A 25,837-nucleotide genomic window follows, 5' to 3' on the forward strand; every position below is an offset into this window, starting at 1 on the left:
ATGATGACTTAAAGTCAAAATCACGATCAGTTGAACATTTGACCTCGATTACGATTAATGAAGGATTATTTGTTTTTTTTGTTGGGGGGGGGGGGTCCTTGTCATAGTTTACTGACAAGGACGAGATGTCAGTGAATGGACGGGCTGGAGATTTAAACATTGAACATGTTTTTAAGGGGAAAAGTACATGAACACACACAGTAGGGAAAGTTTCAACAGGATAAAAAAATTAAATAAAAAAGCTAAATAACCGAACATGAGAAAATGATGTCGGTTAGAGGTTCTGAATTTCAGTTTCGATAACTTTTGCCATGAATCGTCCAGCCCTGTTATGCTATCTTCTTTCTCTGTACTGTTATTTTGAATGCATGGAATATAATCCATAAAAAAAAAAATCACATAGTCAAGGGTCTTCAGCTTACTCAAGTGATAGAAAAGGGGGGTGGGGGGAAAGGTTTGGATCCAAGTACTAATACCACACTGTAACAATACTCTGGTAGAAGTCAAAGTCCTGCATTGAAAATGTTACTTAAAGGGGAACTATGCAGTTTTTTTAGCTTAATTTACCTTAACTAAACAGCTGCGGAATCATTGGAATGGTTATATGACTTTTTTTCGAGTTGAATGGTGGTCGTCTCGCTCCCCCCTAGCGCCTGTGAGCGGAAAAAAACACCCTTGCAACTTTCCTCAGTGGACATGGCTCCGTGAGTTCGCTGGCTTCTTTGAAAACAAATTCACGTGACCAGAGGGAGTGGGGAGAGTCGCCAACGAATTTTTACGACAGTGTTGCCATATATCTATTCCGAAGCTGTAGGGGGTGCTCTATAGAGAAACCTGCGAGCAAAAAGCGAAGAAATGGCCAAAACTGCATAGCGTCCCTTTAAGTAAAAGTACGTAAGAAACATCAGGAAAATGTTCTTAAAGTATTAAAAGTAAAAAGTACTCAATGCAGACAACTCCTCCCATTGTAGAAACTGGAAACGATCCAAACAGTTCTGTCAACCAACTAAGAGGATGAAAGATGCACCGCCGCGTCCGAACAATGTTTAACAAAACTCCTACTCAAAAAGCGATATTACAAAATTTCATTTTTATTCACTATTTTAATCATATATAACCTAAGACTTTGGAAAATTAATTTCAAGCACCGAAACAACCCATACAACACATCATAAGTCAAGGTTTGTTTTCAAAAGAGATTTGAGGAATTTGAAAAAGCCAACATCAACGTTTCAGCCTTAGGGCCAAATTATCTCTTTACACATTATTCTAGAAAAAACTTTGGTCGTCCCTTCATAAAAGCTGAGTTTTTCCTGATCATTTTGTTATGAAACACATGGGGATCAGTTATAAACAAATACCTTAAAAAGGTAGATTTAAGAAGTATGATAATGCCCTTGGACCTCAGGGGGTTAAACAGCTAATCATTTCAGCTGGACTTGTAGGCCCTTATATTGTCGGCTAGTTTCATTCATAATAAGACATCATATTTTATAAACTACATGTGTTTTGTGTGCAACAATCCTAATTTGTAAAGTAACTAAAGCTGTCAGATGAATGTAGTGGAGTAAAACGTATAATATTTCTCTCTGAAATGTAGCGGAGTAGAAGTAGAAAGTGGGCATGAAGAGAAAAGACTCAAATAAAGTATAATTACCTCAAATTTGTACTGTAAAAAGTACAGTACTTGAGTAAATGTACTTTAGTTACTTTCCACCACTGGTTCTGGCAATATGCAGAGGAGCCCACTAGATGTCAGCAGAGATTCAGTATGGCGATGCTGAAGCAGTCCTGCTACAACATGGGCTCTCAGGGGCTTTCCTTAACTGGGCAACACAATTTAAACTGTGAGAGACAGTAACGCACTGGCCCATTATATACAAGGGCATAACTAAACATTTTTATTCTCAGGCATTTAACACATTAGAATAATAATTTTTTTTGTGTGTTTTTGTTTTGTCTGATTGTACACCAACTGTTTTTAAATGTGCTTTATGAATACATTTGGATTGGATTGGATACAAGACAGCACATATATAGACCTACACTACCTCAACTCACGGGTTATTTCATGTGCGGTCTCCTGCAGGGTCAAAGAGGGCTACCTGGTGAACAAGGATTTAAGGGACCAGCTGGACCAGCGGTGAGATGCTAGTGATGCCAACCTCCCAGCCAGTGCACTGTACAGTGAATGTTAATTGAATATCTTAATTTGTCTTAATTTGCCTTTAACCGTATATTCCAGGGTCCGAAAGGTGAAACTGGACCTACAGGAGAGACTGGAAGAGTTGGAGACCCTGTAAGTTGTGTGATTTAATGTAATGGACCTTTTCTTTTTTTTTTCTTTTTTTTCATTTTACGTTTTATTGTCCTGAAGGAAAGTTGTCTTGGACAAACAAACAATATCTGCTGTTAAAAGAATTCAACACAACATTGTGCATACGTATACATACACACATACTGTACATCAAGTACACAGACACAGCCTGTTGCATCACTCTGCATGGACATGCTCATGTTGCATGCAGAGACTGCCACTATAGCCAACTAAATTGCACACTGGCCGTTGTACAACACATCATAACAGTCATAATATGAGCAGTAAGGCTAAGCCGCGTTATCAAGATAAAATCCTGGTAAAAGATAAAGTAAAAATGTGTGTGTGTGTGTTTAAGATAAAAGCATTTCAAGGGTTAGGCTGGCTTGCCATTCAGGGCTTTGATGGACATGGGGACCAGTGATTTCTTAAAGCGGTTGAGTCTGCACCGGGGGACTCTCGCGCTGTCATTGTGGAGGACATGGGTGGGGTCTGAAATCAAGATGTGCTCTACTGTACCATCTGTAACGGCTGATTTGTTTCCCCCCAGGGTCCACCTGGCATAGCTGGTCCTCAAGGTCCTCGTGGATTACCAGGGAACGTGGTAGGTCTTTTTTAAGATTTCTTAGATTCATTGAAGGTGGGAGTCAGTCGCTACGTTTACATGCACATAATATTAGGTTTTTGGGCCTTATTCCGAAAAAGACAATATTCCGACTAAGCCGTTTACGTGGCTAATGAAAGTGAGTATTCCACTAATAGTCCTGTTTACATGCAGCCGTGTGTAGGTAGCGTTTTGAACATTACCACAATCTGAACAAAGCTAGACAGTTTAGTAATTATACTACACAGATAAAGACCACTTTTCTGAGGCATGCAACTCCCCCCAATTACCCCTCAAATGCCTAAACCAAACATGGCAAATCCCCATCCCTTGGTTCTGACCTGTGATATCAGCGATGACATAATCGGTACTAGAAATACATGACGAAATGATTGGCGGCTCCTCCCCAAACATTCCTGCATGGTATCCAGACAAAAGGAACAAAGAAAGGGTGAGTATGCCGAACAAACAATTAGCTGTTCAAAGCTACACCTTAAAAAAACTCAACTGTAGTTGTGTGTCAGCTTTAAACCAGTGCTTGATGTAAGAATGTAATAGTGTTAACACAAACAAACCTGGCATAGTAAGCCCTGAAATATGTTACACAAAAGCAATGATAACATTACAGAGCTCATATTTATGCTTTTTGGCTTTCCTTTATTGTGTTATATATCTTTTTTGTGCACGTAGTAGGTTTACAAAGTGATGAAGCCCAAAGGGACTTACCATGTCCAACAGAAAACACTGTTCACAAAGTGCTCCAAACAGCTCTACTGTAGTCCAGCCTTTACTTCAGAAACAAACGCGCGTCAGTTTGTAACGCACGTTATAATGCTCGCCTAGCTGCTAGCGTGGCACGCCCTCAAACCAAGCTAGTTAGAGCGGAGGCCTGAAGAGTTGAGATAGTTGTATCACCATGTCCAGGAGACAGAATTAGAATGCTACGTATGAAAGACTAATTTGTTAAAGCTGTAGTGCGTAGTTTCTGTCGCCCCTATGAGGAATTCTAAGTAATGACAACAAAGCTGTCGGTGTATCCACATGACGCAAGCCTTCAGTGATCGCGCACCACCCCCACGCCTCCTCCACACAGTTGCTAGTAACCAAGGAGGACACGGAGGATAAAAAAAAAATTGACTCTTCAGAAGAGGTCATTATCTTCACTTGATTTTCTGCGCGCGAAAGTTGCCTGACGACAATCTTCTGAACATAGTCATACTGAGAAATCCAGAGAGAGTTGTGTGGCGCTGATAGTCTTAATTAGCTTTGTAGCAACTCTTTGGCAATGGCTTGAATATAACGGACGTTTATTAACATAAAAAAAGCTCTCGCACTAAAGCTTTAAGATTTAAATAACTCGCCATTCTGAAAGGTCTTGCTCAAGTCTAGGTTGTACGGCTGAGCCAAATCCATAGATTACCGGCTGAAGTGGGTTTGTTTTTGGATCACACTAGCTTGCTTGTCAGGGCCGGCCCTACTTTGCTTCTGACTGGCTAGTAGTCCTTACCTAGGTACTGCGCATGGGCAACTCTTTTTGACAAAGATGGGTTAGAAGTGAGATGCCTCACTCGGTAGCTAAAACGGAGCACTCAACACACAGGGAGAAAAGAGTGCAGTATGACAAAATATGGTGTAAACCATGTAAACCTATTCTGGTACAACCTCTAAATATAATTATGAACCTGAAGCGTAATATGAGGTCCTTAAAGCAAACTGAAATTGAATACCATATGAAAATTACTAGAGCAATGTATGAAATAAATATGGAGAAACCTATACAAGCACTAAGGGACTAAGTGGGGAGTGCATGGAACCTCACCCACTTTGTCACAAAGTATCGAAATCAAAATATTGTCTAATTCGGAATAATAGTGGAATATTAATGTGCATGTAAAATTACTACTAACTCACTAAGATGTGAACAGTAGCCAGTGATAACAAATCCCTTGAGTGTGGAACTACTGGTTGTCTGTCTTCCAGGGCATACCAGGGATCATTGGGCCTCCCGGGCCTGCTGGACAAAGAGGAGACAAGGTCAGTCGCGTATTTTTTAAACGCTATGTGGGTATATTTGGCTGGATGTTTCTTATGAAAGTAGTCAGACTGTGTTCAGAATGGGTTTGACAATGCAGAGGGAAAATAAGTCTGCAGAGAAGAAAGTAGGGATAGACCGATTATATATGGCCGAAAATATCAGTGTTTTTTTTTGGCAGTTTGCAGATTATCTGTATTGGCGTTTTATTTGCCAGATAGGGAAAGGAAATGGTTGCTCCAGGTATATGTCAAACCCTCAGGTGTATTCTGGGAAACAGAGTTAATGTTTAAAGGCCCCATGGCATGAACATTTCTTTTTAAAAAATGTATAAAAGAGACTTCAGATACAGTATTAGGGGACCACTAAGGCCTATATAAAAGAGACTTCAGATACAGTATTAGGGGACCACTAAGGTCTATATAAAAGAGACTTCAGATACAGTATTAGGGGACCACTAAGGCCTATATAAAAGAGACTTCAGATACAGTATTAGGGGACCACTAAGGTCTATATAAAAGAGACTTCAGATACAGTATTAGGGGACCACTAAGGTCTATATAAAAGAGACTTCAGATACAGTATTAGGGGACCACTAAGGTCTATATAAAAGAGACTTCAGATACAGTATTAGGGGACCACTAAGGTCTATATAAAAGAGACTTCAGATACAGTATTAGGGGACCACTAAGGTCTATATAAAAGAGACTTCATATACAGTATTAGGGGACCACTAAGGTCTATATAAAAGAGACTTCATATACAGTATTAGGGGACCACTAAGGTCTATATAAAAGAGACTTCAGATACAGTATTAGGGGACCACTAAGGCTTATATAAAAGAGACTTCAGATACAGTATTAGGGGACCACTAAGGTCTATATAAAAGAGACTTCAGATACAGTATTAGGGGACCACTAAGGTCTATATTAAAAAGCATCCAAAGAGCACCATGTTATGGGACCTTTTAAAAAAAGAAAAACGCATCCAAATATAAATGAATGGCCTCAAAAAATATATATTTGGCAAGTGACCATGGTATAAGCAATTAGTGCCCTTGGAGGTGTCCATAATCAGGTAACTAATGGACTTCAGCGGACGGTTCTGGCTTCCCCTTTCTCCATTAAGCCTGATAATGGACACCTCGTCAGGCATTAACCCTTTCGTACCGAAGTTAGGGCTAGTACAGGCTGACAGTGTAAGGTTCTTTCTTTATTGTAACTTTTTTTTTTAGGGTGAACAAGGTAAACCAGGACAAGCAGGTCCTTCAGGCCCACCCGGAGATCCCGGTTTGACTGGACCCCCTGGACCACCAGGAAAGGGCAAAGACGGGCAAAACGTAAGACATTTTATATATATATATATATATATATATAACTTAGGTAAACTTATATATACATATATATTATGGATTTGCAGAATAATGTTGTCAGTGTTTTTTAATGTATATGTGAGTTATATGGAGTCAGGGTGTATAAAGGAAAACAGCCAACACGTTCAAGCAATATGAACTTCCGTATTTTTTTGGTCACATTAATTACAATGTGCCTTGTGATGTATTTTATTCACTGCTACCATTATATTTAAATGGTAGGTTTACTTTTTTCAGCCAAGACCTGGATATATATATATATATATATATATATATATATATATATATATATATATATATATATATCTATATATATATATATATATATATATATATATATCATTTGTGTGTTGTTTCCACTGTGGTAACTACTGTGCTGCAACTTGACAAAATGTTTTAGTCCATGAAAATTCAGTTACCATGCATCTGTTCCCTTTTATTTTCCTTTAACTAGCTTTAAGGTTGGAAACATTATCTAATCCCACCCTGTCAGTATCATATATCAGCACCATCTCCTAAAAATGACGTTCCCTAAACCGTATTCTCCAGTACGTTTCGAGGTTAAGGTTCAAATCAAAGTACTAATCAATTAATCGCTTAGTTGTCAACTATTAAATTAATCGCCAACTCTTTTCATAATCGATTCATCGGTTTGAGTACATTTTTACATTTACATTTTTATGTTCTAGTTTCTTCTCTCCTCTGTGACAGTAAACTTGAGTTGTGGACAAAACGAGACATTTGAGGACGTCATCTCTGGCTTTGGGAAACACTGACACACACAGACATTTTATAGACCAAACAACTGATTGATTGATCGAGAAAATAATCAACAGATTAACCGACAATGAAAATAGACGCTAGTTGCAGCCCTAGTGTCGTTTCTATGTCACAGGAAACAGGATAAAATATTAATTAGGGCTGCACGATATGAGGAAAATATGTGATAACGTTGAATATTGCGATAACGATACTACTTGCGATGAATTAACAGATGTTATTAACAGTGTATTGTGTAAGAGTACTCAGTTCTGCATTTCTGTTTTATTTTGAGAGGATACAATAAAAAAAAAAAAAGAAATTGCTTGTTGAATTTAAAACATATGAAAGGAAATAATTTCCTACATTCCAAATTGAACATTGAATTGGACATAACTGGCACCACTAGAAAAAAGAATGACAGAATAATTATATTTTAACGTGCAGTTCTTGACTGATATTTTCTTTCAACTAACGCAAAAAATCTCTTACATGTTCTTGGCGATATGTTTATTGTGCCGGTTGATGTTGCGATGACAATTAAAAAAAAAAAAAAAAAAAAAAAAATAAAATATATATATATATATATATATATATATATATATATATATATATATATATATATAGCAGTGTTTCCTTTAAGATTTTTTTTAGTAGTGGGGGCAGGTGCATTTGGACACACTGTTTCCTTTAAACCAGGTACATGAGATGAAACGGTCTGCAAGGATTCTCAAAGTATTACATCTGTTGTCATGGTAACCACCTGGTAACTTTTTTGAAGTTTGAAGCCCCCCCTGCTCCCCCAACCATGAAATGGAACTGACACTTCGCTGCAACACAAACACATATATTTATTCACCTCTATTCACACACACAATGAGGCATCTTTTCAGAACTGTATTTTTGAGTTACTATATAGGCCAACTTTGATCTTGACATATACGCTAAGCATTCTGCAGCAAATAACAATAAACCCACTATTAATTATATTATGTTAATGCTGTGTAACTACTTCAGCATGTAAATAATGCACCTAAAATACAAACATTCTCCGACATGCACTCTAACAATGCAGCCCTATTTCTGATACCGTGCGGGGCAGAAATGTTGCCGTGGGGGGCCGCCACGGTCAAATCAACATAGAGGAAACACTGTATTGTGGAGCCCTTACATTGATAATAGAAATGCGTGTTCATCAGTTCACTTTCAGCAGTCGCAGGAACCTCATTAGCGCGTCTGTATTCCACATGTGTTCTGCTTGTAAACATCTTCCCCGCTGCCTGTAATGCATGTTGAGCCACAGCACAATACGAGCCGGGCTGTACGGGAGGAAAAGGAGCCTGAGTAGGCACTTTTATATATTTTTTGCCCTGCGGCTCAACATGTTTCTTCATCATTTTTCACCCGAGACATGTGGCCGTCCTGCTGACGAGGCAGGAGCAAACAAGGGGGAACATTGTTAAGACGTATCGCGTTAAAAGCAACACAGGAGCACCGCACATTAGGCTAACAGCTCGCTCGCTTTTTTTTTCTTTTTTACAGCTGCCAGGTGCGGCTCTGAGGCCTTTGCTTCAGTTGCGTGCATGAAGAACAGAAACTCGTACACAGTGTCTGTCCCCCCCCCCAAAAAAGCAAGCAATTACGACCGATATTTAGTTTTCTAGCGGCAGCGCCCTCTCGTGTCCCGTAGTAGTTATGACGGGAGCAAAAGCAGGAAGTTAGGTTGTCTCGCATTGCCAGACCTTCCTCCACAGCGCTGCGGAGGAGGAGGAGGAGGAGGAGGAGGAGGAGGAGGGTCTGGCTAGTCCACACAGCATTCCGGGATGGGAGAAAAACGTGCTCTGGTTTATTGGCATTTCTTTAAACCGATCAAAATCGTCTGCAAAATCGCCTCGGGAAAGGAAATTGTTTTTGGTGGAACGTGTGTACGTTCAAAGGTTGTTTTAAGAAAACTCCGATTGGACAGATAGTCTAGCTAGCTGTCTGGATTTACCCTGCAGAGATCTGAGGAGCAGTTAACCATAGTCCTCACAAATCCACCGGAGGTTAGAATGCCATCACAAAAAAAGAAAAAAAAAGCAGAAGGTGACGGACATCCGGCCGAAAATGAGGTACGTCCTGCGGAATTTCCGGTGGCACCTGAACAATCCTGTCAATGAAATATCGTCGAATTTATGCGTAAGGATATAGGGTCAGGGTTAGGGTTAGGGTGGATGGGTCAAACAACACAGGACTTTCACTCGGGAGAGCTGGGTTCAAGTCCCATTTGAAAATGAAAGTAATTTGCAGGCAGTGAAGTCTGATTTGAACCCAGACCAGCTGCCTAAACATAACCAAACCGGGACCGTGGCAAGGTTTTTTTTTTTACTCGACAAATGTCACGTTTACTGTCACGTGGGCAACCGGAAGTAAAGGAACGTGTGATTCTTTTTTTTTTTTTTTTTAACCCAAACCACGATCTTTTTCTAAACTTAACTAAATAGTTTTGGTGCCTACACATGACCAAACTGCGACCATTTCACCAACGTTAAAGACGGGTTTAAAATCGCGACCTTTGCTTTCAAAACCGCCATCGACGTTCTCCGGTGTAGATAATTCAATTCAATTCAATTTTATTTATAGTATCAAATCATAACACGAGTTATCTCGAGACACTTTACAGATAGAGTAGGTCGAGACCACACTCTATAATTTACAAAGCCCCAACAATTGCAGTAATTCCCTCAAGATAAGAGGTTGTATTTCTGCTACCGCTAGGGGTGCTAATTTATGAAATGCTCCTGTGGGTCGTAGTAGAGCAGGGGGGTCAAACTCAACTTCACTGAGGGCCACACTGGAAAAAGAGAATCACACCAAGGGCCAGACATGGAGAGTTTATTGACATGCTTTATTTAATCAAAAAAACGTATTTGATTGTATTATTGCATGTCTCATATAGTCTTCTCACTTACAGTTTGGTCGACATAAAGCCCCAAAAAATGTAAAAGAAAAAAGCGACACAAAAAAATCGGGGGAAAAAAAAAAACGTCAAAAAAAGTGACAAAAACTACAGATAAAGCAACAAAAAGTAGTTGGGCCAAAGTGTACTATCAACCTAAAGTGATATGCGGGCCGGATCAAAATCTGCGAGGGGCCGGATTTGGCCCGCGGGCCTTGAGTTTGACACATGTGTATTAGAGGGTAGGAACAAATGACTCCTGTCATATTAAGATTTGGAGGACTTGTTGCTTACACACTCTCATCTCTGAATGGTGTATTCAAAAGAGGCTTTCAGAGGCAAGCATTTTGACTGATGTTCTTTGTGATATTACAGGGGGAGACCGGACCCCAGGGAATCCAAGGCCCCCCAGGGCTAAAGGTAATGTTGATTTAGAAGTTTGAAAGAAGTTTGTGTGTGTGTGTGTGTGTCTGTCTGTCTGTCTGTCTGTCTGTGTGTGTGCGTGTGTGTGTGTGTTTCTGTCTGTGTGTATGTGTGTACTGTATGTATGTGTGTGTGTGTGTGTGTGTCTGTCTATGTCTATGTGTGTGCATGTGCCTCTGTGTGTGTCTCTGTGTGTGTGCGCGTGCCTCTGTGTGTGTGTGTGCGTGTGTGTCTGTGTGTGTCTCTGTGTGTGTGTGTGCGTGTGTGTCTGTGTGTGCGTGTGTGTCTGTGTGTGTGTGTGTGTCTCTGTGTGTGTGCACGTGTCTCTGTGTGTGTGTGTTTCTGTCTGTGTGTGTGTGTGTGTGTGTGTCTGTCTCTGTGTGTGTGTCTCTGTGTGTGTGCACGTGTCTGTGTGTGTGTGTCTCTGTGTGTGTGCACGTGTCTGTGTGTGTGTGTGTTTCTGTCTGTGTGTATGTGTGTGTGTGTGTGTGTGTGTGTCTGTCTATGTCTGTGTGTGCACGTGTCTGTGCGTGTGTGTCTGTGTGTGCATGTCTGTGCGTATGTGTCTGTGTGTGTGCGCGTGTCTCTGTGTGCCTCTGTGTGTGTGTGTGTGTCTGTGTGTGTGTGTGTGCGTGTCTGTGCGTGTGTGTCTGTGTGTGTGTCTCTGTGTGTATGCATGTCTGTGTGTGTGTGTCTCTGTGTGTGTGTGCGTGCGTGTCTCTGTGTGTGTGTGTGTCTCTGTGTGTGTGTGCGTGCGTGTCTCTGTGTGTGTGTGTGTGTCTCTGTGTGTGTGTGTGTGTGTCTGTCTGTGTGTGTGTAGGTTGCCTGAGGTGTTTTTTTTTTATCATGCACAGGTGCTCTTTTGTTGATGTGAAAAACTTTTTTTTTATTTATTTATCTTTTTCTGGCACGGATGAGAAAAACAATTCAGTTTTGGGTTGAAAGCATCAAATGCAATCTGTGTGTCCAGTGCACTGTGACCACGGCTCTGATGATGAGCGGCTCTTTGCTGTGAAGAGCTCGATGTCGAGGGGGTGGGAATGGGGGGGAGGCACTGACTGGGAGAGGCCAGACATTTGGGGCGTTTGCTGGATTTATGGTGTCAAATCGCTCACCCTCGTCACCGACACGTTTTCTCTGCTGAGTACCAAAATGTCAACTGCAGATTGTAAATGATTTTTTTTCACCGCCACAGATTAAAAACAAGGTGCTTTTTCCTGGGATCAGCAGGCGCCGATGAACGTGACCGTTTCTGTGCCGAGCGAGACACTTAGCCAAACATAACGGCTGAACTGACATTATCTCAGCATGGTGATGTCAACTTTTTATTTTATTAATTTTTTTCTCCCCCAGGGCCAACCGGGGTCACGAGGAGAACCGGGGTTACCGGGGGACAGGGGTACTGCAGGAGAAGGCAAAGTGGGACAACCGGTAGGTGCATCAATGCCAGTCAACCAGTGGGACATTATCTTACTCCAGCGCATTTATTTACACACTTTTTTTTTTTTTTTTTGTAGGGGCCTCCAGGAAATAATGGCTTACCCGGACCTCCGGTAAATATTTTCTAAAGATTCATATTTAATATGTTTATGTTTATAAAAGGTGTCCCTCATATATCTGTTTATCTGGGTTCCAGGGCTTGAGGGGTCTGCCAGGAGTCGCTGGTCCTCAGGGCCCAGCAGGACATAATGTGAGCACAAAATGAATGAATGGATAAACAATTTCATATTCATGTCTTATTTCTTTGCAGAGTTTCCCCCAGAAAAGTTGTTAGACCTGGTGGCAAGTGTCTTTTTTTTTTTTCCGACGAGGGCTGGCTGTGGCCAGTCACAGACTGATGGCAGTATTAATGTAGAGCCAAATAGTTCCTGTGATAACAGAATCATGGACAAAATGGCGAAATTGAGAATTTAAAAAAGCTATAAGACAGATTCTAGAGAGCCCTACATTAAGTCAGTGCTAACAGCTGAATGGAGATTTGAAAATATGACTATGTCTAAGTTTCCAACCAAGCTGCCCCACTGTAACTGCGCTTTAAAAAAAAACGTCTTAAAAATACATTTAAATCCCCCCCTCCCCCAGTGGCTTTGGCCTGATGGGGGTCAACTTAGGACCGGTGGGCCACCGGGCTTGCAATACACTGGGGGAAACCCTGGTTTGAGACCCATACGTCCATATCTATGGACACCCAAAGTGACTGTTTGGCTATTCTTCAGTGTGAATGAGCAATCACATAACTTGGATCTGCCTGCCTTGACTGTAGGACTTTGTGGTGAAAAGTGACATTATGAAATGCAAGTTGTTTTTGTATTATTTACTTTTTTTATAAGACTTGAAATTAGCACAGTTTGACCTTGTTATAGCTTTCACTATTTTTCACATGGTTATTTAATTGTTTCCGTTTGCATTTATTGGTACGATTACTTATTTCTTGATATCTCATTCATGTATTTGTTCTAGAACACTTGGGTGTCCATAATCTATGATTTACAGAGAATGTAACTTTTCTGGCCTTTGTACCAAATGCAGGGTTTACCAGGCAGGCCGGGAGAAAAGGGATCACAAGGAGAGCCTGTAAGTAAACAAATTGGAAGGAAACAACCAGTGTTATCTGAGGTACTGGTTGTACCTCCAGTAAGTTGTAACTACTAGCCTACGATTCACTTTATATTCAATATGTCCTCTGAATAGTGTATAAAAGAATGAAAAGTCACATTACTATATAGTATGCTAAGGATTCAATTAGATATTGTGTCTGTAGTGGTTTCCAATAAAAATGTATGGGATTCCATATGTGTCAAGGCCGTTTCTCTAAATACATTTTTTTCTCATACTCTGAGCCAGAAATCTCCATTTCAGTAGCACTCACTGACATAGACTACACTTTCTACTTTCATTCCTATCTATGTTCTGAAGGTTCCTACAGAGGGGTTTATCATTCAAAGGCTGTTCTATTTCATCCTCACTGACCGCCAGAGGCAGTGCTTAACACCAGATGGCAGACGACCTGCTGGCGGTCATCCAGCATTCATAGAACCGTAGTTACATTCGTAACTTTCGATTTACACAACATTTTAATCCCAACGACATGGCAAAAATGGAATTTGTAGGGCTGTTGAGTTGACAGTATTTTCCTGAGATATGGAGTGAAATGGCTTTATCCATTGTTCAGTTTTCTGTTCTGCCAATGAGCTCATATTTAATAAGAAAATGCCTAATTTTCTATATTTAAACATACAATTTCAGAAAACGTATAGAAATACTAAAAAAACAATTGTCTTAATGTAGGTAAATGGAAATGTGAACCCATTCACCTGCAGTGTCTTGTCTTAAATACAACATATATAATACATACTGTACATTACACTTTTTGGTCCAACGTATGTAGACCCATGCTTTTCTGATGAATAGTTCTACTTAAGGGAAATCTTAACCCTGCAGCATAGCGAGGCCTCCGGAGAGCCCTGATCTTGCGTTTCCCTGATTGATTAACTCTTTCATTCCCTGTTTCTCTCTCAGGGGAAGGCAGCAGACCTCTCTGACCTAAATCTGAAGGTAAAGAGCATTTCCACCAGTCTTTAACCAGGAAAAAATACTTTTTTTGCATCCTGAGAGTAATCACTTCATCACAAACACGTCTCTGCCATCTTACAGGACGTCTGCTCGGACTGCCCTGCAGGGCCAGCTGGACCGCCCGGTCTCCCAGGAGTCCCAGGGGACAAAGGACACCAGGGACCTCCGGGGAAAAACGGTCAAGATGGTTACCAAGTAGGACACAGTCATTAACATTCAACCATTACCGCACAAGACTGACTGCCAGTGGTGGAATGTAACTAAGTACATTTACTCCAGTACCGTACTTAAGTACAAATTTGGGGGCACTTGTACTTTACTCAAGTTTTTTCTTTTCGTGCGACTTTCTACTTCTACTTCGCTACATTTCAGAGAGAAATATTGTACTTTTTACTCCGCTACATTTACTGTATCTGACAGCTTTAGTTACTAGTTACTTTACAAATTAAGATTGTTGTACACAAAACACATGTAGTTTATCAAATACAATGTTTTATTATAAATTAAACTACCCAACAATATAACGGCCTTCAAGTCCAGCTGAAATGATTAGACCATTAAACACTTAGTTGGTTGACAGAACTGTTTGGATCGTTTCCAGTTTCTAAAATGTGAGTATTTTTCTGCATTGGGTACTTTTAAAGTACATTTCTCTGATGGTACTTTGGTTTGGATGGTACTATTTTCTACTTAAGTAACCTTTTTAATGCAGGATTTTACTTGTAATAGAGTATTTTTACAGTGTGGTATTAGTACTTCTACCTAAGTAAAGGATCTGAATACCTCTTGCACCACTGGTGTCCTAGCTGAACGTTTGTCGTCATCAGTCACAGTCGGTGTGATGGATGCAGAAGCTCTGTCTGCCTCATTAGCTAGGGCCTCCTCTGAGGGGCCCCCAGGGGCCCGGACAGAGCCTGATGCTCTGCTGTTGTCATTACAGGGCCCGCCGGGAGCAGCCGGAGCTCAAGGGCCCCCTGGAGCCGACGGCGGAAAGGCAAGTTTTGCAGACTAACTGCACCATTATGGCTCCCAAAGGACCAATCGCTAATTAGCTTTTATTTTGACCTCACAAGGTTAAGGTAATACACTGTTAGGAAAGTACATAGAAATATGGGCTTATTATACTGCGTTCATATGGGAATAAAGAATTAGAAATAAGGATTTTCTGTAATGATTTTTCACTGGTGTTTTTCCGTATTTAGATTTTTGGGATTAACAGAAATGTCCGTTTAAAGGTACAAAGGATGTACTGTAAATCTACAGAATTTTCCGTTTTTTTGGATTAACAGAAATGTTAATTAATGGTAACTAATTGTTGGAATTGTTGGGTCTTTGTAAATTATAGAGTGTGGTCTAGACCTACTCTATCTGTAAAGTGTCTCGAGATAACTCGTGTTAGGATTTGATACTATAAATAAAATTGAATTGAATTGAATTATCCGTTTTTACAGATAATGTTTTTCTTACAGTGTAGGTTGAAAACAAAATCATCCTCCTTCTTTGTAATACTTGGGATTTATTTTTCCTTTCACAAATAATGACTCAGATTGATGCTTTCCGCTTGAAATGTCACATTTTATATTGTCTGACACTTTCACCACAGGGTGTAAAAGGTGATCGAGGACCCGCTGGAGGCCCTGGAGAGAAAGGAGACAAGGTATATTTGTCGTTTGTGACTCACAAGTCCCGTGCTTATCTGTCGCTTCCCCTCATTACAATATTGTCTATTATGAATCATTTTAATCATTTGCTTCTGCATTACCAGGGTCACCCGGGACCCTCTGGTCATCCAGGTACCCCTGGCTTAATGGGTACACCTGTAAGTTATTTATTTAATCAACCTGTTTTAATGAACCATTCATACATATAGCTACGGAAAGTCATGCACTGCAATTTGTATGTATTTAATGTATTTCTTGCTGTATGAACCACATTGACTGCTGTTGTGTTAGAACGCTGTGGACCACGTAAGAAGGAGGTCGGGGAGGGGGATGGGTGGGTTATAAAACACAGTGCTTTCAAACCGAGGAGCGGAGTTCTCTTCCTGGGGAAAACAAAAGACTTCCAGCTGGGAAACGGCTGTGTTTGTTCCCCGGGAATGTTTTAACCCAAGCCATGATTTGGTTCTAATCTTAACTAGTCATTTTGGTGCTTAAACGTAACTAACGTGTTGTCGCCGCATGACGCTTACTTTTTGTCAGCTAAAGTTAACTAGCAAAGTCCCCTGAAAGGACCGTTATCTCGCGGTGCTCTGTAGCCGGCTCACAGTAACCTTTTGTCGGCTAAACTCAAATGGCAACCTTTTGTCGGCTAAACTCAAATGGCAACAGCCCCTCAAAGTACCGTCACCTCGGGGCGCACTGTAGCAGACTCCAAGAAACCTTTTTGTCAGCTAAAGTCAACTACCAACTACCACTGAAAGGACCGAAATCTCGCGGTGCTCTGTAGCCAGCTCACAGTAACCGTTTGTCAGCTAAAGTCAACTACCAACTGCCACTGAAAGGACCGAAATCTCGCGGTGCTCTGTAGCCGGCTCACAGTAACCGTTTGTCAGCTAAACTCAAGTACCAACTGCCACTGAAAGGACCGAAATCTCGCGGTGCACTGTAGCCGGCTCGCAGTAACTTTTTTGTCGGCTAAACTCAACTACCATGGCCCCTGAAAGAACCGTGACCTCAGGGTGCACTGCAGCCAGCTCGCGGTAACCTCTTTTCGGCTAAACTCAACTACAAACTGCCGCTGAAAGGACCGTTATCTCGCAGTGCTCTGTAGTCGGCTCACAGTAACCTTTTGTCAGCTAAACTCAACTAGCAACGGCCGCGCTGATATGAGCCATAGCTGGTCTGTAGCAGGCTTCACGTGACAGCTGCCAATCGCCTAATTTTAAAGCATATAATACAAATCGTGTATAAAAACTTCCGTACGTTATCGTACCAATCCATTCAAGACAATGCGTTATTCTTTCTCACTATATGGACCTGAAATGGTCCAAATACGTAAAGGTCCCATGGCATGAAAATTTCACTTCATGAGGTTTTTAAACATTAATATGCATTTCCCCCAGCCTGCCTATAGTCCCCCAGTGGCTAGAAATGGCGATAGGTGTAAACCGAGCCCTGGGTATCCTGCTCTGCCTTTGAGAAAATGAAAGCTCAGATGGGCCGATCTGGAATCTTCTCCTTATGAGGTCACAGTTTTAATGGACCACTAAGGTCTATATAAAAGAGACTTCAGATACAGTATTAGGGGACCACTAAGGTCTATATAAAAGAGACTTCAGATACAGTATTTGGGGACCACTAAGGTCTATATAAAAGAGACTTCAGATACAGTATTAGGGGATCACTGAGGTCTATATAAACGCATCCAAAGAGCACCATGTCATGGGACCTTTAACCTTTTTTCTAAACGTTACTTATTTGTTGGGATTTTGTCTCCCACTCTTCGCGTTTCTATTTCTGTTGACCTCCACTGACACTGTGTCCTTCCTCTTCAGGGTAACGATGGACAGCCTGGCTCCGTTGGCCCCCCAGGGCCCCCTGGAGAAAAGGTCAGCACTCCATGTACTTTTTTTCCGCCCCAGAAAACGTATTACCCATGTGCCATTATCATACAAAACCTCTCCCCTCTGATGTGTAGGTCAGCCAGTGTGTGTGGTAATAGTGGCCATTAATCATTTCCTTGTCTTTGGTGAATTGTGTTTGTTTGTTTGTTTGTTTTCACCAGGGCAAAGAGGGTCTCAAAGGAATCCAGGGACCACCGGGTCTTCCTGGCTTGATCGTAAGAGAAAATGATTTGATGTACAGCATCGTGAATACACACACACACACACACACACACACACACACACACACACACACACACACACACACACACACACACACAGTCACTGCACTGTGGTGTAAACAGTCTGAGTTGTAAATGTGCTTTCATTGATCTGCAGGGCCAGCCTGGCAAAATGGGAAAAGATGGCAGACCAGGTGAAACAGGAGAACCTGTGAGTAGATGGTGATCAGTAATCCAACGAAAATGTAATAAGGATGTAACGATACATTCAACGCACGATTCGATACAATTCACGATTTTTAGTTCACGATGCTATTTTCTCACGACTTTTTTTAATAGAGTGAGCTGCAGACAAATGACTGAAAAATATACTTTCATTCATATAACAAACAGATGTGTCTTATCAAATGTGCAACTGCTATTGTATTTTATCGTAAACACCAAAAATTAAATGAAACATTAACAATTAGACTTTTAAAACAAATCCCACATAAACAAATAACTAAATGAATAGAAAAAAAGTCTTTAAATAAATAAACTGAGAAGACATAGTGACATCTGAAGTCAAACAAGTTACATCACAACCGGAAACCCTGGGAAACCAAAACTTGCGGCTGTTAAATTTGGAACCGATGATCGGATTGGAAACCAAAATAGGATTTGTAGTGTTTGAAACCGTTCCAAGTTTGAACCGGTTCTCCATGCCCAACCCTAGTGGCCAGACAATGTAACTATTTCTGTTTTCATTTCAGGGGAAGCAAGGTGAACCTGGACCAGCAGGAAACCCGGGGCTCAGGGGACTCCCGGTAAGTAACAGCCAGTAAACAGATCTGATGAAGCAAACTGTGAGTGCAAATTGCAGTGACTGATTGACTGATGTGTTTGTCTTCCTATACAGGGCTTTAAGGGCCACAGAGGAGAATCTGGAGCTCCAGGACCTAAGGTCAGTGTGTCACTTTTAGTGTTTTTATGTATTTCAACAGGTCAGTTTGCATTTAAGAGCCACAAAGTTTTTTTTCTCAAACACAAACAATGCCATTATTTATTTTTTAGCACCATTTTCGTGCCCAATGAGCTTCAGCATCAGCCCCTAAAGATTACGTTCCCATACAATAAAACTGCATTCTTGATTACGTTTCGAGGGAAACTTATTCATCTCTTAAGCCATCTTTGGCCATATTGCCTTCATCAAATGAAGACAATAAAACTGAATAAAAAAAAAACAAGACAAGGAGACAGCCCATCAGACCGTGACAATAACAAATTTGGAAGAACATTCTCTGCACGTATCAAAGCTATGGCATCTTCCCACTTAACTGCAGTTAAAGACCACAAAGGTGTATAAAACGGTGAAAAACATTAGATTACGCATTTAGAAATATAAGCTCCGCTGCTCAACAGCCAGAACTGGAATTATTCACGGCGGTTCAGGGAAGTGGTGGAATGTAACTAAGTACATTTACTCAAGTACTGTAGTTAAGTACAAATTTGAGGTACTTGTACTTTACTTGAGTCTTTTCTTTTCATGCCACTTTCTACCTCTACTCCGCTACTTTTCAATAAATATTGTCCTTTTTACTCCACTACATTAATCTGACAGCTTTAGTTACTTTACAAATTAGGATTTTTGCACACAAAACACACAAAGTTTAAAAATACGATATTTTATTATAAATTAAACTACCCAACAATATACATGCCTACAAGTCCAGCTGAAATTATTAGACAATTAAACACTTTACCGTTTGGATCGTTTATTAAAATGGATTTTTCTACATTGAGTACTTTAATACTTTAAGTACATTTCCATGTTGATATGCACATACTTTTACTGAAGTAACATTTTCAATGCAGAACTTTTATTTGTAACAGAGATTTTTTTACAGTGTGGTATTAGTACTTTTACTTCAGTAAAGGATCTGAATACTTATACCCTGAATACCCTCACAGAAAGAACCACCGCACCTGCTGCTTTGTCTCCCACACATGCACACCAGCTGCAAAGGTTTCTGCCACAACGGCGTGACCAATAGCATGGCTCATTACAGACGGCTCTGACTGAGCCACGGCGCGGCGGGCAGCCTCTCAGCCCTGCAGGCCGCGCCTCCACACAGACAGCAGGCGCAATGAAAATTACCCCTCCGCTGCTCATAATTGCTGCCACTAAATGTCAGTCACACGGATATGATATTCTCTATATTCAGGAAATTGAAAGTTTACTTTATTCAATTAGAAGTACAGTACCTCAGTACAATGTAGAAGTCTTATATGGATCCTTATGACTAATTCTGTGGATCTCAAGTGTGCTTTTACTGTTCTGTGGATTGTCGACACAATAGTTTTTTAGTCATTTATTGTCATATGCACAACAATTACAGAGAAGCCATCTTTGGCCATGAAAATCTACCTGCAACAATACTCATTAAAAATGCATGAAAAGAAAATATAGGGATTAAATACAACATTTATAAAATATGAAATAAAATATTTGTACTAGCCAGTAACTACGAAATGATTGATAAACAGGGATGTAGTAAATGCATATGTGTAATGAAAAGTCATACTGCATAGCCTATATACAGGTGTAAAACAGTATTTAATGGTATATAAAGTAGTAATAAATAGTAAAAGATACTATGTTATGGAGCGCCAACACCAACAACACATAGAGCACTAGCTAAATAATCAAAAAGGAACTTAAAAGGAAGGTGTTCATGTCCAGGAAATGTAGAGGACTGTGTGTGAGACTAGCTAGCATACATAGAAACAGTGTAGGCTAAGCTATACTCAATTACATAATTGAGTTCTGACTAGTTACATAATAAGTATTTAAACACAAAAGTTCAAAACTTTTGTCAATATGGACATGCTATACATCGTTTGATTGGTGTAGAGGACTGTGTGTGAGGCTAGCTAGCTTACATGAAAACATTGTAGCCTAAGCTAACACATTGACTGAGCGCTTTCTCAGCACGCTAACTTAATACAGCTAACTCAAATACAACTACACCTATGCAGGTAATGTTAATCATCCATATACTGCTGAAGTGACTAAAACTAACAGTAAGAACATAGCTTTTAAGTACGTTAAGAGCCTCAACACAATCTTTAAGACACTATAGCCCTATTCTTGTGACACACATATATGACCATTGAATTTAACGTTGTGAAACGGCCGTAAAGTGGCAGTTTTAATCGCGTGAACATTCTATTTATGTAACGGTTACAGTTTTGAACACGTAGTCAACGTTGGGAAATGGAACTAGTTACGTTTAGGCAATAACATGTTTAGTTAGATTTAGGAAAAGATAAGGGACTGGCTTAAAATGAGTCACGGGCGTAACTATGTCAATAACGTAACTACGTCGAGGCACAGACGCAACTATGTCACAAATTTAACTACGTCACAGACTTAGGTCCGTAACAAAGTCGGTTAATCTAAAAGAGTGACCGTTGGCGTTTGGTTTCACACAGGACACGAACCCTGGTCTCCTGAGTGACTGTCCTCTGTTTGTTTGACCCATCACACCAGTTTTGCGCTCTTATACATTGTCACCTTACTTACTGCATTGCTCCCATTATAATTACTATGGCCACTAAAGGCTGCTTCCTAACAAATGTAAGTATGGGTCGTTATACACTGCTTGCTCAATCTACCTATATGGTCGTTTTCTGGGTGAGGTCGGTACGTGAGGTCGTTTCTCTTATTTTTGTCTTCTGTGCCAAACAGGGAGAAGATGGAAAGCCTGGATCAGCTGGGCATGATGGCAAACCTGGGAAGGAGGTATGTTCAACCTTTTACATTTGAATCTATTCTCTCTCTCTCTCTCTCTCTTTTTTTTTTTTTTTTTTTTTTTTTTTTTTTTTTTTTTTTTTTTTTTCTCTCTCTCTCTCTCTCTCTCTCTCTCTCAATTCAATCCAAAGGTGCTTTATTGGCATGGAAATTTCAATAACAATGTTGCCAAAGCATAAAAATACAATTTGGACCAACATTTGGACACTATAAACAGTACGTACGTTCGTGAATATTGGGCAGCAAGATGTCTCCTTCTCCCAGGAGAATGTTTAAATTTGACGTTCAGTTCTTTGAAATCCGGGATTACGGAGTTAAATTTGTTAAAATAAATGTTTCTTTTTTCTTTGAATGATGTATATTGTAGGAGAAAGTGCATCTCTGTCTCAACCTCACCTGTCAAACACTTTTCTTTTGGTGGCCATGACTTTTTGTGTGGCTGTTTCAACTGCCAGTTTGTGGTCACTGAGTCTATACCTGGTCTCTGCTTTCTATCTCAGTAGAGAGATATTCTGCTAATTCATAATCTCGTTTTAGGGTTAGATGTAGTCTACATTGGCTACTACTTTTTCTCTGTCTCTCACTCTCTCTCTCTCACACACTCTCTCTCTTTCTTTCTCTCTCTCTCTCTCTCTCTCTCTCTCTCTCTGCTTTTTAATCAATCCAGCAAATAACAAATAACCGAGGACAAAAGGGGGATACTTAGATCTTCGGATCTCTGGACTGTGGTGGTAGGGCAGTAAGAGGACACTTATCTCTATAATGGAGAGCTTAATACATTAGAGAGAGCTAAGTCAGACAATCCACCTGAAACAAAAGGGGAGCATAAATAGGATGTTGACAAGTGAGGGGGACGTGTCTCCCCCATCCCCAGTGGAAATTACACTCTTGTTTTTTTGCTGGTTTTGCAATTGTGTTTTTTCCGACATGCATACAAATCAAAATTGTGACCACTAGAAGGTAACTTCATTCTGCAGTTCGGTCAATATCAACGCGCACACACACACACACACACACACACACACACACACACACACACACACACACACACACAGAAAAAAGCTGCGATAAAGTGACTTGCAGAATACAGAGAAATGACTTTAAAATGCCTACCTTAGCTTTCCCTTATGCATTTCCGGTATAAAAGTAATATACAGGCCCCTACAGCAAATATTTGTCTTCCCTATAAAAATCCTATATGTCATTCTTTCTTATGCAGCAGCCCCTCCTGGCTTAGTCACCCAGTCCTCGAGAATAATCATTATTACTGCCTGGAACCAATCCTCCATTGATTGAGGGAATGCAGAGAAAACTCCGGAGATTAAAAAAGGTTTTGGACAGAATGCAAAATTTCCCACCAGCCGACCACAGCACCTTTTAATCTCGTCTATATAATACTAAAGCTCCATTAGCAGCATGGTATCATTTTAAAAACGTAGCAGCTTTATATCTTTGGACATTATACGGGAGTATATGGAAGTATGTGCGCCATTTATCTTCTCCAGGTGACAAACTCAAATCCCTCTCACGTACACATTTAAAGGCTGCAGCACCTTTATTCCCAGATTTGTCTTGTAGCAGAACGCTTCACTTTAGACTCATCCTGTTTGCCTGTGAGGTTTGGAGACACAATGTTCTCACAGCACGTCTCCTAAAGTAAGAATATTTTACACCTGCACACTACAAGCGGAGTTCAGATTTAACTCACCACTACGTTAGAGGCTGTATTCCAATGACGATTCAAGTGATCAAGCTTGCAGTTTTCCTCAGCATGCCCTAAAGAAGAGATATGATTTAAGTTTCTTTGTTTTCAGCATGTAAAAGACATAATATAACAGGCTATTTTTCTTTTGTTTTGGCAGGGCCCTATGGGACCTCCAGGCAGAGAAGGACTTAGTGGACCAAGTGGAGATTCGGTGAGTTCACTTGCGGGGGGCTGTCTGACGCAAACAGAAGACAGACGCAGCACAGTGTCGAGCAGACAGATAGATATGGACACAAAGTGGCACTCTAGTCGTTTCTCTTGCTGTCCTTCCCCATCAATTTTCTCAACCTGTCTTCTTTTTTTCCCCTTTTGCATCCCAGGGCAAGCCAGGTGAACCAGGCCCGTCGGGAAAAGCGGGTCTCCCTGGATCTCCTGTGAGTTATCTGTTCCTACTTTAGTTTAGTTAATTTGTTTCACAGAACATAAGAAACAAATTACATTGAAGAAATACAAAAAAAATGTATGTGAGGCTGTGGTAGAAACCTACAGCGGCTTATATACAAACCACAAACAAAGTACATACACTAATGTAGACATCAGATCAAAAATGCATTTTAAGTGTTAAATCATCAAAATGTAATAAAAAGAAATGTAGAGAAATAGAAATACTTACACTAAAAACAGTTTTCTAAGAGTTATATTTTTTCTCTCCAAAATCACATAGTTTAGACATTTTTATACACAGAAAATGACACAGAGGAATCCATTAACTGTACATTTTTATTCCACAAAATAATCTTAAAACACAACAGGCTCTTGGATGACTCACAAATTATAGAAACTCAGAAACAATTCACTGCAATACCTCCATACAAACATAATTCATTGTTTCCCAGAGTGAACACATTTAATAGAGAAGTCCTAAAAGAATAAATAAAGCAAATTTGGAAAAAGTAACACTTTCAGGGCTAATAGAGCAATCAGGGACCGTGTGTGGGATGTAAGTGAAGCGAGAGGAGGCTGGGAAGTATTTCTTGAAGAGTCAGATTATGATGGAAGATTGGAGAAAATTGTTGTCTTTGTTAGCCAGATGGGAACATCACTTTCCCCTTAGTTTATATCCACAACGTTCCACTTCCGTGATTGGTCCGTTGCCGCCAAAAAATTCAGCCGGATGCCATTCTATAGAAGGTCCCGCTGTCCGTTACCTTCCTCTTTCTTTGTGTTGGCATTCTGAACTCCGGTGGATTTATGAGGACTATGATTGTGCTCCTCAGATCTCTGCAGGGTAAATCCAGTTTTTCTGTTGCACGACTAAAACAACCTTTGAACGTAAACATGTTCCTCCAAAACAAGTTCACAGAGCGAGAAGAACATTTCACTTTATGAGGTTTTTTAACATTAATATAAGTTCCCCCAGTGGCTAGAAATGGTGATAGGTGTAAACCGAACCCAGCCTTTGAGAAAATGAAAGCTCAGATGGGCCGATATGGAATCTTCTCCTTATGAGGTCATAAGGAGCAAGGTTACCTCCCCTTTCTCTGCTTTGCCCGCCCAGAGAATTTGGCCCACCCATGAGAGAGAGAGACATCATGGCTTGCAAACTAGCGAAGCATGGCAGTTGGTCAAGGCCACACCCCCACCCTCCACCTTCCCCCCCTCTCTCCTCCTCAATAGCTACAGACACAGAAATGGCACATACTATGGATAGCTCATTGTGGGACTGGCTCTAGTGGCTGTAATTCTGCACCAAGGCTGAATTTCAGGAAAGAGACTTCAGATACAGTATTAGGGGACCACTAAGGTCTATATAAAAGAGACTTCAGATACAGTATTAGGGGACCACTAAGGTCTATATAAAAGAGACTTCAGATACAGTATTAGGGGACCACTAAGGCCTATATAAAAGAGACTTCAGATACAGTATTAGGGGACCACTAAGGTCTATATAAAAGAGACTTCAGATACAGTATTAGGTGACCACTAAGGTCTATATAAAATAGACTTTAGATACAATATTAGGGGACCACTAAGGCCTATATAAAAGAGACTTCAGATACAGTATTAGGGGACCACTAAGGTCTATATAAAAGCATCCAAAGAGCACCACGTAATGGGAGCTTTACTGCCGCCCAAGATGATTGTTATTGGTTTGAAGAAATGCAAATAAACCAGAACATGTTTTTCTCCCATCCCGGAATGCTGTGTGGACTAGCCAGACCTTCCTCCGCAGCGCTGTGGAGGAAGGTCTGGCAATGCGAGACTATAGTAAATATAACTGGCGGTTGCAATCTTGGACCCATCGCAACTATCGGTCTAATGAAGGATTTCAAAAAAGCGAACATCAACATTTCAGCTTTAGGGCAAAATGATCTCTTCACATATTGCTCTAGAACAAGATTTGGGCCTCACTCCATAGAAAGCTGAGTTTGTTCTGAACATTTTAAAATAAAATACATGGGAATCAGGTTATATGCAAATACCCTTAAAAAGGGAATTTAAGAAGATATGTAAAAATGGAGAAAATGCCCTTAA

The 25,837-nt window shown here is 40.5% G+C and overlaps 1 protein-coding gene across 3 annotated transcripts in view; it reads left to right on the forward strand.

Moving 5' to 3' along the window:
- Window positions 1-25,837, forward strand: part of col22a1 (collagen, type XXII, alpha 1) — a 96,867-nt gene that overhangs the window by 56,763 nt on the left and 14,267 nt on the right. For all 3 annotated transcript variants that reach the window (XM_039821014.1, XM_039821015.1, XM_039821016.1), the window contains 23 exons: window positions 2,090-2,143; window positions 2,246-2,299; window positions 2,868-2,921; window positions 4,902-4,955; window positions 6,188-6,292; window positions 10,398-10,442; window positions 11,799-11,876; window positions 11,963-11,998; window positions 12,082-12,135; window positions 12,975-13,019; window positions 13,965-14,000; window positions 14,100-14,213; window positions 14,959-15,012; window positions 15,622-15,675; window positions 15,784-15,837; window positions 17,515-17,568; window positions 17,745-17,798; window positions 17,962-18,015; window positions 18,557-18,610; window positions 18,703-18,747; window positions 21,535-21,588; window positions 23,460-23,513; window positions 23,683-23,736. In XM_039821014.1, coding sequence (XP_039676948.1) covers window positions 2,090-2,143; window positions 2,246-2,299; window positions 2,868-2,921; window positions 4,902-4,955; window positions 6,188-6,292; window positions 10,398-10,442; window positions 11,799-11,876; window positions 11,963-11,998; window positions 12,082-12,135; window positions 12,975-13,019; window positions 13,965-14,000; window positions 14,100-14,213; window positions 14,959-15,012; window positions 15,622-15,675; window positions 15,784-15,837; window positions 17,515-17,568; window positions 17,745-17,798; window positions 17,962-18,015; window positions 18,557-18,610; window positions 18,703-18,747; window positions 21,535-21,588; window positions 23,460-23,513; window positions 23,683-23,736 — 1,314 coding nt within the window. The remainder of the gene's footprint in view (window positions 1-2,089; window positions 2,144-2,245; window positions 2,300-2,867; window positions 2,922-4,901; window positions 4,956-6,187; window positions 6,293-10,397; window positions 10,443-11,798; window positions 11,877-11,962; window positions 11,999-12,081; window positions 12,136-12,974; window positions 13,020-13,964; window positions 14,001-14,099; window positions 14,214-14,958; window positions 15,013-15,621; window positions 15,676-15,783; window positions 15,838-17,514; window positions 17,569-17,744; window positions 17,799-17,961; window positions 18,016-18,556; window positions 18,611-18,702; window positions 18,748-21,534; window positions 21,589-23,459; window positions 23,514-23,682; window positions 23,737-25,837) is intronic.

This window comes from Perca fluviatilis, chromosome 13 (assembly GCF_010015445.1).
Source record: "Perca fluviatilis chromosome 13, GENO_Pfluv_1.0, whole genome shotgun sequence".
NCBI lineage: Eukaryota > Metazoa > Chordata > Actinopteri > Perciformes > Percidae > Perca > Perca fluviatilis.